The following is a 14,249-nucleotide window of genomic DNA, read 5'->3' as shown; positions in this document are numbered from 1 at the left end:
GGTCTCCTCACTGTGGGTCTGGGTCTCCTCACTGTGGGTCTGGGTCTCCTCACTGTGGGTCTGGGTCTCCTCACTGTGGGTCTGGGTCTCCTCACTGTGGGTCTGGGTCTCCTCACTGTGGGTCTGGGTCTCCTCACTGTGGGTCTGGGTCTCCTCACTGTGGGTCTGGGTCTCCTCACTGTGGGTCTGGGTCTCCTCACTGTGGGTCTGGGTCTCCTCACTGTGGGTCTGGGTCTCCTCACTGTGGGTCTGGGTCTCCTCACTGTGGGTCTGGGTCTCCTCACTGTGGGTCTGGGTCTCCTCACTGTGGGTCTGGGTCTCCTCACTGTGGGTCTGGGTCTCCTCACTGTGGGTCTGGGTCTCCTCACTGTGGGTCTGGGTCTCCTCACTGTGGGTCTGGGTCTCCTCACTGTGGGTCTGGGTCTCCTCACTGTGGGTCTGGGTCTCCTCACTGTGGGTCTGGGTCTCCTCACTGTGGGTCTGGGTCTCCTCACTGTGGGTCTGGGTCTCCTCACTGTGGGTCTGGGTCTCCTCACTGTGGGTCTGGGTCTCCTCACTGTGGGTCTGGGTCTCCTCACTGTGGGTCTGGGTCTCCTCACTGTGGGTCTGGGTCTCCTCACTGTGGGTCTGGGTCTCCTCACTGTGGGTCTGGGTCTCCTCACTGTGGGTCTGGGTGGTGCACTGTCAATCGGCCTGGGTCTCCTCATCGTATGCCCAGGAAAGTCTGCAAGTGCTCGAGGTGAGTACAATACACAAAAGAACTGGAGTAACTTGTGGATAACACAGTGCCTATAGGAAGGTAAGGTACCAGATGCTGCGTGATGGCTGCAACACTTTTGTGCATTTTATCGGCTGTAGTTCATGACGTTAAATTAGTGTGAACTGGACCTCCCAAACCATGCATCTTCTTCATGAATTTGCAAGGCATAAATCTATACTCCCCTTCCTCTACACCAATTGATATTGTTCTGCAATTATGCAGTGCAATACTGTTTGCTTACTGTACTATGTGTGGGATGAATAGCAGAACTGCTTGCAAAACTCTGCATATTGGACACGGGATAATCAATGAGCTTCTTGTCTTTTTGGCGAAGATCAAGTGTGGGTGAGCACCTTTAAATGTTCTCAGGGAGTGTGAGAACAGGATGTTGACTGAGAGGAGGAATGTTTCAAAAGCACCTTGAAAAAATAAATGGGCAGAAAATTTTCTAAATGTGGAGAAAAATTGAAAATACTCAGATGCTAAGGGTCCTAGGAGTCCTCGTGCAGGATAGCCTGAAGATAAACTTTCATGTTGAGTCAGTGGTGAAGAAGGAAAATGTAATGCTGTCATTTGTGTCAAGAGGATAGGGGGAAGTTTATTCATTGTATATTCCAAATTTTAAATAAAATTTTCAACAAAAAAAAAAGACATAGAAGATGCCAAGTGCTCTATGGCAATTTGGATGCCTCATTTAAAAAAGAAGATGCTGATGTTGGAGAGGGTTCAGTGGAAGTTTACAAGGATGATTCCAGGAATGAAAAGGTTATCATATGAGGAGTGTTTGACAGCTCTTGGTCTGTAATCATTGGAATTTTGGAGAATGAGGGGACATCTCATTAAACATTTTGAAGGTTGAAAGACGTGGATAGTATATGTGGAAAGGATGTTCCCTATGTTGGGAAAGTCTAGGACAAGAGGGCGCAATTTAAGGATTGAAGGACGCTGCTGAGAACAGATGGAGTGGAAATTCTTTAGCCAGAGGGTAGAAAATCTATAGAAATTGTTGCCAAGGGCTGTTGTGGAGGCCAAGCCATTGGGTGTATTTAAGATAGATTGATAGGTTCTGGATTAGCCAGGTCATGAGTGGTTATGGGGAGAAGGCTGGGAAGTGGACCTGAGTGGGAAAATGGACCAGCTCAGTGGGGCAGACTCAATGGGCTGAATAGCTTATTTTTGCTTCTCTGTCTTCTGGTCTTGTACTGTGAGCTGATCAACTGGATCTTTTGAGAAGCTGTCTCATTAAGAAAGAAGGAAGAGGAAGATAAATGAGAAGACTATTGGAGTAGAAGAGATCTGGTGTGAGCTGGCTGGCTATCACAGGGGTGGTTCCATGCTAATTGGGGGACCAACCTCATGCCCTTTCCAGCAGTCAGCCCATCACCACCAGAGGAAGCACCAAACTCCTCGGGAGGTCAAAGAATCCGGAAAACTGTCAGGGTGGCAATGGAGGACACAAGTAAAGTCTCACTGTTTACCCAGGGCCTCTTTATCCAGAAGGGTCTTGATGAAATGCTACAAATTTGAGGCGAAGGCCATCTACTACTTTCACGCTATCACAGATGTCACTTTGATGCGACCTTGAAGACTCTGGCTGGATAGCAGAGGATGCTCGGGGAAATCAAGTAAAGGGAACCTGGCTTCCCTCTCACGAGTCAAGGCACAGCCACTCTTCACCCTTCCAATGCAGAAGGAAGGAGTTATCATGGTGCACATGTTCAACCCACGTGGCAGTAGTAAACATGCTCACCTTTCTGGAATATGATGTCACAGGGACCTGTGTGGACGTCAAATACACATTTGGAATCTGGACCAGAAAATGCCAAGTGAAGGTGAAGCTGAGAGAGGACTGCAAAGGAGCCATTGTCCATGCCCCCTGGGTGTTGGCTATTGCAGGAAACCATGGGTTCTTCAACAAACTGCAACAAACCTAGGCATGTGATGGTCCATTGCAGCACATTCATCTGCAGGAACTGCAAGCAGGAGAGCCACCAGATAAAACAAAACACTGCCAATTACATGTGGGTTAAACTGGGTAATTTACTGGGTTTATTCCTGGTAATTGCGCAGTGGGAAAGTCCCAACCTGGCAGGGCAAGTTAAATTCAACTGGGCTTTGACACTTGGTGGCAGCAAGTGTCAAAGCCTAGCTGAGTTAACTCACTAATCACCTTCTGGTTGTGTGAAAGCACAGCCTGCTCTCGCACTGTCACCACTGGAGGCAGGACCCCCCCCCCCCCTAAAATATCGGGTTGCCAATTAACCAGATAAATCATGGTGCAACGGGAAAGTTTCCCGAGTGCAGCATACCCAGTAAGTTTACCCGCTTCCTTGGAGGGTTGGTACTGTGAAAGGGACTAAAAGACTATGCAGAGAGTAAGTGCTGCAACTTGTGTGGGGAAGCTGGCTCTGCAGAGCTTACCTAAAATGAGTATCCACCTTCACACAGGCATTGAGGGGAAATGACCAACATCAGCTCATTGAGTGAAGTTAACACGTCATCTTCAACTGCGACAGAGACCCTGGTAGAGATCGAGACCAGAGGGAACAAGGAGATTCCCACATGTCCACCTCAAACCCCAGCCTCCTGAGGAGGGAGCTGCAGAGAAAATGTGGCAGACAATGAATAGAAGAAAGAAAACCCACTTCAGAGCAACTGACACAGCAAATAATGGGAAGAAAAGGATCAAGATGCACACAGAGCCAGCAATCTTTCGTCATCTGAGGATGAAGCCGGCTTGAGCGTACAAAGGCAGAGGAAGTGCCAAGATGAAGGGAAGGAACAAAGCAACAGTGGGTTACAAGTAAGCCCAACTGTGGGATGTACAGGATCCAGTGACCAGCTCTGGGAGACTGGGAGGAGTCCAGTGACCACCAGGTCTGGGAGATTGGGAGCAGTGCAGAGGCTGTTGCCTCCTCTTCCTTCCCCCCCCACCAACTCTAGGAGACAGGGAGTGGTGCAGAGACCACCCCACCCCCCCCCCCCACTCTGTGTGACTGGGAGTGGTGAAGAAGCTGTCACATTCTGTATACCCTCTCCCCTCATCCCACCCCAAACAGCTGCTGGAGGCTGGGATTGGTGTAGAGGCCATCGCTCTGGGAGAAGGAGAATACAAAACAAGGAAAGGGAGCACACACAGATTCTTCTCCCCACCACCACCCCGCTCCATCAACACCTTCAGCTTTGCCTGATGAGATCCTATTCCCAGAGCAAGAGCCCTGAGCCTGAAGTTCACTGAAGATGAAAGTTAAGACTGATTGACACTGGATTGTAAAGATTGCGAATGGAGACTCCATTAAACCATAATGGAGAATAAAATAGCAAACCTCCACGTGCACAGTATCAAATGCACTATGCAATGTGAAAACATCTTGCAATACCTTGTCAAGTGATGTGACTTTCATACAAGAGTGTGGACTGCTGCATTTCCGACAATTATAAATTGTCGTGCATAGAGATGTCGGTGAGAGAATGCTGCCAGCTGGCACATTCCAGGCTGCAGGAGGTTTGACGAGGGATACGCTGAGGCTTAGCGTGTGAAGAACCACAGTCTAGAGTGCTGCCATCACTGGGCATAGCAGAGATTGAGGGGAAGCACCTGAGACAATAATGGGGGAGTAACAACAAGGTGCCTCAGTGGTGGCAATAGTGTAAGCAGAGAGAACAGCATATAGAAATGTACAATGATGGGAATGTATAGACATGACACGAAGGGTGAAAATAGACTTTAAATTATTTACAAAACGGAAAATTGCTTATTGTGAATAAGCTTGAGTTTGATCTCTTTTGATCCAGTGTGTCAGAATAAGTGTGGATGTTCTGATGAACTGTCTCTGATCTCTTGTGTTTTCTCTCCTTGACCTGCTGAGTATTTCTGTGGTTTATTTCTCTATCAGAATAAAACTTGCCAGTGATTGCTCCATTTCTCTTGCTGCTTAATATATGAATTTGTCCCCCCTTTTCTCATTCAGTCCAGATTCAGGGTCTTGACCTGTTTTGATGACTGTCCATTTCCTTTCCCGGATACTGCCTGACCAGCTAATTTTCTGAAGCTGTTTTTTTTTTGCACCTGCAATCTTATCTCTCTGGAATAAAATGTTACCCTTTAATCCCCATGTCCACCCTCGTACCCGTAAGGACATTGAATACAGGATTGCTTTTTTATCATCTGTTTAAAAAGTTTTGGTTTTGTTTTGTAGATCAACTATGGGCTGTAATTCAATGTACTCAGCTAAACAGCAGACACCTCAGCCTGACCGTTCTCCACCCATTCCATCAGTAAATGAACGCTTGGCTTATCTCCGTCCTTCCCGGGAACTCTTGGAGTATTACCGTAAAAAAATTGCACAATTTGATGAGGAGCATGAAAATCTTGTGCATCGACTGGAGAAATACAAGTCTACATATGAAGAGCAGGTAGTTCTCAGCTGGTACAGCTATGCCATAGCTTCAAATAACTGCCAATCCAGCAAAAGTGTCATTTAGGGAAAAAAGGAGTCTTTTTTTTGTACTTAATTGGAAGAAATAGAACAGGTTGAACATAGAACACTGCAGCACAGAAAACTGGCCCTTCGGCTCTTTTTTTTTTTTTTTTTAATAAATTTTTTTATTTTTCACACCATAAATCACATTAGCCATGATATACACAATTTCTTTTTCACACATATACAGTGACTTTTTCTCCCCCCCCCCCTTTCCTCCCAAACCACCCCCCCACCCCCCCTCTCATCCATTTTAGGTATACAATCTAGGTTGCATTAATCCAGTCAGACAATGTTGTCATTCAACAAAATTACACCAGAAATTCTACTGAGTCCATTCTTTTCTTTCCTTCTCCTTCCATCAACTTAGGTAATGTTTGTCCCCGGTAGGTTTTCGCTATTGTATTTAATGTAAGGCTCCTATACTTGTTCGAATATTTCAATATTATTTCTTAACCAATATGTTATTTTTTCTAATGGAATACATTTATTCATTTAAATTTGGTAGTTTATTCCTTTTAATTTGGTTATGTATTCCATTAATATTTAAAGACATATAGTTCAGCGTAGCCCTTTTATATTTTGTTTATCTTCTCTTTCCGTTTTTCCATTATTACCTTTCCTCCTTTTCCATTTCTGTTTTCTTATTTTCAACTCTTTATAAGACAACATTCCTACAACATCCAACATTTTCCTTATTCTCCTATTTCTATCTTATTTATCCCCAATCTCCCATTCACCTCCTGAATTGTCCTTTATCCCTTGTCGGACAACCACATCTCCCCTCTCCATTTGGATTTGCGAATCCACTCGCAAGCGTCAACTGATTTTGCAGTGACCGCTATTTCCCCCCACCCCGCCTCCCCCAGAAAAGATTTCACTTTTCATATGTCACCAAGGTCACTCTTTTAATTCCCTCCTTATTCTCTCTATTCCATTACCTTCCCTTATTAATTCTTGTCTATACTATCTATATTTTCCTCTAAGTACAGATACATTCACGTATGCTCCTTGTCTCTATTCACTCTTATACCTCTTTACCCGCATACATATCAATCGTGATCATTTTTACTCTCATTACCCGTCTTCATCCCTCAGTCTATTTTTGTCTTTACCCACATACATATCAATTGTGATCATTTTAACTCTCATTACCCGTCTTCCTCCCTCAGTCTATTTTTGTAATTGTTCTGCAAATTTTCGTGCTTCTTCTGGATCCGAGAATAGTCTGTTTTGTTGTCCTGGAATAAATATTTTCAATACCGCTGGATGCTTTAGTATAAATTTATACCCTTTCTTCCATAAAATCGCCTTTGCTGTATTGAACTCTTTTCTCTTCTTTAGGAGTTCAAAACTTATATCTGGATAAATGAAGATTTTTTGCCCTTTATACTCCAGTGGTTTGTTGCCCTCTCTTACTTTTTCCATTGTCTTCTCCAGTACCTTTTCTCTTGTAGTATATCTTAGGAATTTTACTACAATAGATCTTGGTTTTTGTTGTGGTTGTGGTTTAGAGGCCAATACTCTATGTGCCCTTTCTATTTCCAATTCTTGCTGTAGTTCTGGACATCCTAGGGTCTTAGGGATCCACTCTTTTATAAACTCCCTCATATTCTTGCCTTCTTCATCTTCCTTAAGGCCCACTATCTTTATGTTATTTCTTCTGTTATGGTTTTCCATTGTATCTATTTTTTGAGCTAGTAGTTCTTGTGTCTCTTTAGTTTTTTTATTAGATTTCTCCAATTTCTTTTTTAAGTCTTCTACCTCCATTTCTGCTGCTACTGCCCGCTCTTCCATCTTGTCCATTTTCTTTCCCATTTCTGTTAAGGTCATCTCCATTTTATTTATTTTCTCTTCTGTGTTGTTTATTCTTTTTCTTAAATCCTTAAATTCCTGTGTTTGCCATTCTTTAAATGATTCCATGTATCCTCTAATAAGAGCAAGTATATCCTTTACCTTGCCTTTCTTTTCTTCTTCTATTTCACCATACTCTTCCTCTTCTTCTTCCTCTGGGTTGGCCATCTGTTGTTTCTTTGTTGCCCTTTCCTCCTCTTCTTTCTTGTTTCTGTTGTCTTCTGTGGTCTCTTCTTGCTGCAGGTGTTCTGCAGCTGTCGTTGCCGGCTGTGGAGATCGACTCCCCAGCTGGTCCCCCCTCCCGTCGGTGTGTTTTTTTTCATTCGCATCGCGCATGCGCGAAGTTTCGCGCATGCGCGGTTGCGCATTTTTACTCAGCTCTGCGAGCCATTTTTGTAGTCCATTATTTACCGACCTGAGGGAGCGGGTTTCTCTCTCCGCAGCGGGCCTCTTCGGACAGGTAAGGCCTTCACCTTTTTCCTCCTTTGTCTTCTCTTCCTCTCTTCTTACCGTTGCTTTCGACTTTTCTTTTTTTGTCGCCATCTTCTTTCCACCTTTATACTCACTTTTCTGTAACTTTTATTTCTGTGCCTTTGTGTTTTCTCTTGTTTTTCCCGACTTTTCTGGAGAGGGCTGGAGTTCACCGTCCGGCCACTACTCCATCGCGTGACTCCTCCCGCCCTTCGGCTCTTTGATGCCAAACTATTATACTACCTATTCCCATTGACCTGCAGCCAAACTATAACCCTCCATAACCATTCCCATCCATGTACCTATCCAAGTTTTTCTGAAATGTAAAAATTGAGCCCACTTTCACCATTTTCACTATCTCTGTGTGAAGTTCCGCCTAAACTTTTCCCCTATCACCCTTAATGCATGTCCTCTGGTTTATATCTCCCCAAACGTCTACTTGCATACCCCTCAATCATCTATGCTCCAGGGAATAAAGTCCTAAACTGTTTAACCTTTCCCTGTAACTCAGTTCCTGAAGTCCTGACAACATCCTAGTAAATCTGCGCACTCAATTTTGTTTATATCTTTCCTGCAGTTAGGTGATCACAATACTCCAAATTTGGTATTGTACAACTTTACCATATCATCCCAACTCCTTTACTCAATATGTTGATTTTTGAAGGCCAATATGCCAAATGCTCTCTTTAGAACCCTATCCACCTGTGCTGGGAGCACCTAAAAAATGCTGTGTGCAGGGTGGAAGGTGTCCTCAATGATTTTGTGCACCCTCTTCAGACAGTGATCTCAATTGGAGGGAGACTCCAGTGATCCTCTCTGCCTCTCTTATGGTCCTGTGGATTGACCTCTGATCCATTTCTCTGCAGCAACCATAGAGGGATGATATTCCATGAGATTTCTCAAATTAGGCCATTTAGCTTGGCAACCCAAAGGGAGATTACATTGCTGGATTTATATTACAAGCATCCTTGCAGTCAGGGTTTACAGGAGCAAATATGTAGACGCCTCACACAGAAATATAATAGCATAGGGGGTCATACTACCAGAGGATTTCAGCATTGCCCATTGAGGTTTAGAGGGGGGTAGTTGAGGATCTAACAGGGACACTTTTGTGGAGGTAAGTCAGCTCAAGGAAGGTGCACCAAGGGCCTAACCGGGACACTTGTGTGGAGGTGAGTTGAGTTGTCAGTGCGAGGGGAGGGGGGGGGGGGGGGATAATTGTTACAGCAGAATGGTTAGTGGAGTGGCTAGCACAACGTTGTTATAGCTCCCTAAATCTATATCTCATCATTTGTCCAGTTTTATTCTTCAGTGCACTTTCTGCATTTCAGTGCATATGTACATTGTGAAATAAACTCATTATCATACAAATGCCAAGATCCCTGGCATTATTTTGACATTCCAAACATTGTTTTTCTATCAGAGTGAAAAGTCTCACATTTTCCCATATTTGTTCATAGCACAAGATTGCATTCTGCTTATTATTCCTTTGTACCCATTCCTTTACATTTCTCCATCGGTCTCCTGGGTTATTGTCCCGTAACCTTCTACAAGCTGCTAATTCAAGTGTTCAGATAGACCAATCTTAATTCTTTCTTTTTGTGCCTTTTCCTTTAATTGTATAAGAGATGAGAAATAACTTGTCAAACCCAACTTTATTTTGTTGTTGGGTGAAAGCGAAGATTAAAGAAAAAGATGATGGGGAAAAATGAGGAGAGTATTTCTAATGTGGATTGTAGGTTCCAAGTATGAATGTTGGCAAAATGTATAGTGTTTTTCTTTTCCTTTCTCCAATTCTATGCTGGATCACTCCTGTTAGAGAGTAGCAAACATGTGAATTTGAAAGCTTAAAGCTATTTGACAGATTAAAGGTGTAACGGTCTTGATGCTATTAAATTTGGCAGTATTAAATTTGATTCTTTTTTTTCTCAGCACAAACTTCAGTGGGAAATTCGACAAAGGGAGGAGGAGATCGAGGAGCTTCAAAAAGCACTCAGTGACATGCAAGTTTACCTCTTTCAGGAACGTGATCATGTACTACGACTTTATGCTGAAAATGACCGGCTGAAAATTAGGTAGGGAATAAAGTTCCTCTGTATTGTTCCAGTTTGGTGAAAATTAATGCAGTTGGTAGCAGTGTAATCTTTCCTGCAGAGATCAGTCTTGTTGCTGTTGACCAATTGGAACAGCCATTACTTCCTTACCATAGACCTACTGAAGCAAGCATTTAATTGTCACTTTTTTCCTCCTAATTTATTTATTTATTTATACATACAGCACGGTAACTGGCCATTTCGGCCCATGGGTCCATGCCCCCCCAATTTACCCCCAATTAACCTACACCCCTGGTACCTTTATGAATAGTGGGAGGAAACTGGAGACCCCAGAGAAAACCCATGCATTGGGATAAGGTACAAACTCCTCACAGACAGTGTAGGATTCAAACCCCAGTCTGATCTTGATCACCAGCGTTGTAAGGGTGTTGTGCTAACTGTACTACGTTGTTGGAAAAAAATGAGTATGCCTGCACATGTACAAATGTTTGTACTTTTTCGTTAGGGAGTTAGAAGATCGGAAAAAGATCCAACATCTTTTAACTCTGGTGGGTTCTGAAGAAGAAGCACTCACTTACTTTCACAAAGAACCTCCACATAAGGTAATGCATGTACTGAGGTGAGGTGAAAGGACAATTAGTTCATTACTTTTTATATTTGGAGAGCCTATTGTAAAATTAGGATCACTGTGTTATTTTTCCATGTAATTGCTTGTGTTCACCCTCCACTCCATAAGACTATAAATAGGTCAAAGTTTGAAGGCAGGGAAATTATAAGTGAATAGCTTCAGTTTGGGATTGTTTTGCCCCATGGTTTCCTCTTCCAACCACCCTGATGTTCATTCTTTTTCTTGTACACAGTATTGAGACAATGGTCCTTCTCCTGAGTTGGATAAAAGATTAGATGGAATTGAGGAAATAAATTTTCACCTGATTCTTTTTGGGATGAAATATTGAGTCAAAGTTATTAAAACCAAAGATGCAATAGAGGCCAGAATTAGATTAGTGCCGAGAAGTTAGGGATGAAAATTGAGGTCCTGGTGAGATTTTAACATGTGGAACATAATTTTAAATGTAAGAAAGTGTTTTCTGAGTTTTAGATTATCAAATTAAAAAAAAAAAAATGTCGATTGACTCGGAGACAGTTTAATAAATATTTTGGAAACAAATGGTCTGAGATACTGGTGTAAACAGACAGTGGCTCATTTTGCCAGCTCAGCTGACATAAAGATTGAGATTGAATTGGTTTGATAAGCCTCGGGTATATGCCCAAACTAGTGGTTGGTGGGTGGAGTGTTGGACTTGTACAACGAATTTCTTTTCCTACTGAACATGAAGAGAATCTAATAATCTTGGTGGTAAACCTGATTGTGGTGGTGCATGATGGACAGATGGAGCCAATTTGTAATATTTGCTCAATTTCTCTCTCTTCATGAGCACATGCAAGTGTTTCCAGCATTTTTTTTTCCTTCAGAAATATTCCTTTACGCTTATCCATTTATCCCTATCATCTGCAACTTAAAACAAACTTATTTTCTCTTTCCCACTAAAAACACAATGCTGGAGAAACTCAGCAAGTCAAGCAGTATATTTTATGTAGCAAAAATAAAGATACATAAACAATGTTTTGGGCTTGAGCCCATCGAGATATGACAAAATGTAGACAGATGCCTGAACAAAACAGTAGGGGGAGGAGCACAGTCCCAAAGGCAGGAGGTAATAGGTGGATAAGGGAGGAGGGAGGGCACATCAACAAGCAGGGGAATGACTCTGAATGGAGAAGGAAGGGGATGGAGAGCTGGAGGAAAGAAGACCGAGGGAATGGGAAGGGAAGGAGAACTGGGAGTAGGCTAGCAGAAACAGGAGAGGTCAATGTTAATGCCATCTGGTTGGAGGTTGCCCAGATTGAAAATTAGATGTTGCTCCTCCAATTTATGGGTGGTCTTGGTTTGATAGTACACGAGGCCAAGGATAGACGTGTAGGCACAGTAGTGGAGTGCAGAATTGAATTGGTTGGCCACTGGGAAATCCCTGTCACTGATGCAGACAGAATAAAGGTACTTAGTGAAGCAATCTCCCAGTCTACGTTGGGTCTCTCTGATGTAGAGAAAGCCACAACGTGATTTCTGGATGTTGTAGATGATTACTGTAGATACACTAGTGAAATGTTGCTTCACTTGAAAGGTGAAATGCCAATTCCCAGCACTTGGCATCCTAACAGGGACCACTTCTTTGATCTTTGCTCTTTTGTACAAGCTTAAAGAAGTTTGCCAATCAGATGATGCTTCTTTGTGACTTAAATGAGACATTCATCTGAGCAATGCAAGTGAGGCCTGAAGTTTAAAGTTTCTGCATATCTAGTTGCAGCTGCCAGAGTTATTTGATTCCTATCCTAAGATTAAATCATGAGTTAAGAGCTCATCTGAGGTAGTCAAAGCATGCAGCTGGTTATATATTGTCAAATAAGGTTGAATCTGGAAGGCAAAATTGACAGATTATCTGTGAATCACAAAATAGCTCTGTGCACCAAAGTGTGTGGGGGGGTTTTTTGGCATTAATTGCACTGATTTTTTTTGTTCTATTTACCACTTGAATGCTGTAAATGTATAGTGTTCAAATTTGTCACCTCACCTGCTCATCTCATTTCTGATCCACTTGAAGGGATAGCATAATTTTCTTTATACAATTTTTTCAATATACATATTTTGCACTTTTGTCTGACCTGTTAATAGTTACATTTCCTACTTCATGTCTAATTCACTTTTTTTTGCGGCTGCAATTTATTTTGAGAGTGGTCCAGTTTAGGACAAGTGAAAAATTTGATCTTCATCTGTACAGATTGTTAATGGTGCCCATATTCAGCCAATTGTTGGGTTACAATTAGTTGAGACCATTTTAATTAAGTTAGAAATATGTAGTGTTGTGATTGATAGTTAAAATTTCATCTTTGACAATTTGGGAGATTTAACATTGTGTCTGTGAGAATTTTTAGGGAAGCTTGGAATGGGTTCACTTGGTTTGCCGTGCTTGAGCAAGGCCTTTGAAAGTTCTTCACTATATTACACACTTAGAATTTTAATCTAGTTATAAATCAAGATTATTATAATTTTTTCCCCTCACAATGCTCATTATAACAAAGCATTTGCTCAACCATCCCATATGAATTAGTGATTAGACTTTTCATTATTTACTTGATTCAAAATTGGAGAATGAGTTGTACACTTCAGATTTGGTAGAAAACTCCCAAGTTGGCTAAATATAATGGTGGTAGATTTCAAAAGCACACAGGAAGACCTGAATGAACATGCAGAATAGGTTATTTGCAACTGAACTGCAGTGAGGTGATGTACATATATGAAGAATTAAGCCTAGAAAAATTGGGAAAACTGTATGTGCCGATCAGCAAATTATTAATAGTGATGCCGGCTAACCAGATCATAGAACTGAAACAGGACCTATGGTTTCCTTTGAGATGGATAGAATTGAAACAGGCCCTCTGGTTTCCTTTGAGATGGATAGAATTGAAACAGGCCCTCTGGTTTCCTTTGAGATGGATCGAATTGAAACAGGCCCTCTGGTTTCCTTTGAGATGGATCGAATTGAAACAGGCCCTCTGGTTTCCTTTGAGATGGATCGAATTGAAACAGGCCCTCTGGTTTCCTTTGAGATGGATCGAATTGAAACAGGCCCTCTGGTTTCCTTTGAGATGGATCGAATTGAAACAGGCCCTCTGGTTTCCTTTGAGGTGGATCGAATTGAAACAGGCCCTCTGGTTTCCTTTGAAATGGATCGAATTGAAACAGGCCCTCTGGTTTCCTTTGAGGTGGATAGAATTGAAACAGGCCCTCTGGTTTCCTTTGAGATGGATCGAATTGAAACAGGCCCTCTGGTTTCCTTTGAGGTGGATCGAATTGAAACAGGCCCTCTGGTTTCCTTTGAGGTGGATCGAATTGAAACAGGCCCTCTGGTTTCCTTTGAGATGGATCGAATTGAAACAGGCCCTCTGGTTTCCTTTGAGATGGATCGAATTGAAACAGGCCCTCTGGTTTCCTTTGAGATGGATCGAATTGAAACAGGCCCTCTGGTTTCCTTTGAGATGGATCGAATTGAAACAGGCCCTCTGGTTTCCTTTGAGATGGATCGAATTGAAACAGGCCCTCTGGTTTCCTTTGAGATGGATCGAATTGAAACAGGCCCTCTGGTTTCCTTTGAGATGGATCGAATTGAAACAGGCCCTCTGGTTTCCTTTGAAATGGATCGAATTGAAACAGGCCCTCTGGTTTCCTTTGAAATGGATCGAATTGAAACAGGCCCTCTGGTTTCCTTTGAGGTGGATAGAATTGAAACAGGCCCTCTGGTTTCCTTTGAGATGGATCGAATTGAAACAGGCCCTCTGGTTTCCTTTGAGGTGGATCGAATTGAAACAGGCCCTCTGGTTTCCTTTGAGGTGGATCGAATTGAAACAGGCCCTCTGGTTTCCTTTGAGATGGATAGAATTGAAACAGGCCCTCTGGTTTCCTTTGAGATGGATAGAATTGAAACAGGCCCTCTGGTTTCCTTTGAGGTGGATCGATCTGAAAAAGGGAGGTTAAATTAACGAAGATTACCCAAGAATAAAAGTGAAATGTTA

The 14,249-nt window shown here is 42.6% G+C and overlaps 1 protein-coding gene across 5 annotated transcripts in view; it reads left to right on the top strand.

Annotated features, from left to right (window-relative positions):
- The window catches only part of ccdc77 (coiled-coil domain containing 77), a 63,592-nt gene that overhangs the window by 9,201 nt on the left and 40,142 nt on the right, over positions 1–14,249 (top strand). For 3 of the 5 annotated variants that reach the window (XM_069903290.1, XM_069903291.1, XM_069903289.1), the window contains 3 exons: positions 4,960–5,176; positions 9,499–9,641; positions 10,126–10,222. In XM_069903290.1, the coding sequence (XP_069759391.1) occupies positions 4,967–5,176; positions 9,499–9,641; positions 10,126–10,222 (450 nt within the window). In that variant the 5' untranslated portion in view covers positions 4,960–4,966. Of the gene's footprint in view, positions 1–666; positions 740–4,959; positions 5,177–9,498; positions 9,642–10,125; positions 10,223–14,249 lie in introns of those variants that run through there. The other 2 variants (XM_069903292.1, XM_069903288.1) reach the window with 2 other exon arrangements.

Source organism: Narcine bancroftii, chromosome 11 (genome assembly GCF_036971445.1).
Source record: "Narcine bancroftii isolate sNarBan1 chromosome 11, sNarBan1.hap1, whole genome shotgun sequence".
In the NCBI taxonomy this organism is placed as follows: Eukaryota; Metazoa; Chordata; class Chondrichthyes; order Torpediniformes; family Narcinidae; genus Narcine; species Narcine bancroftii.
The sequence above is the reverse complement of the archived record's forward strand: the minus strand, read 5'-3'. Positions and strand labels throughout refer to the sequence as shown.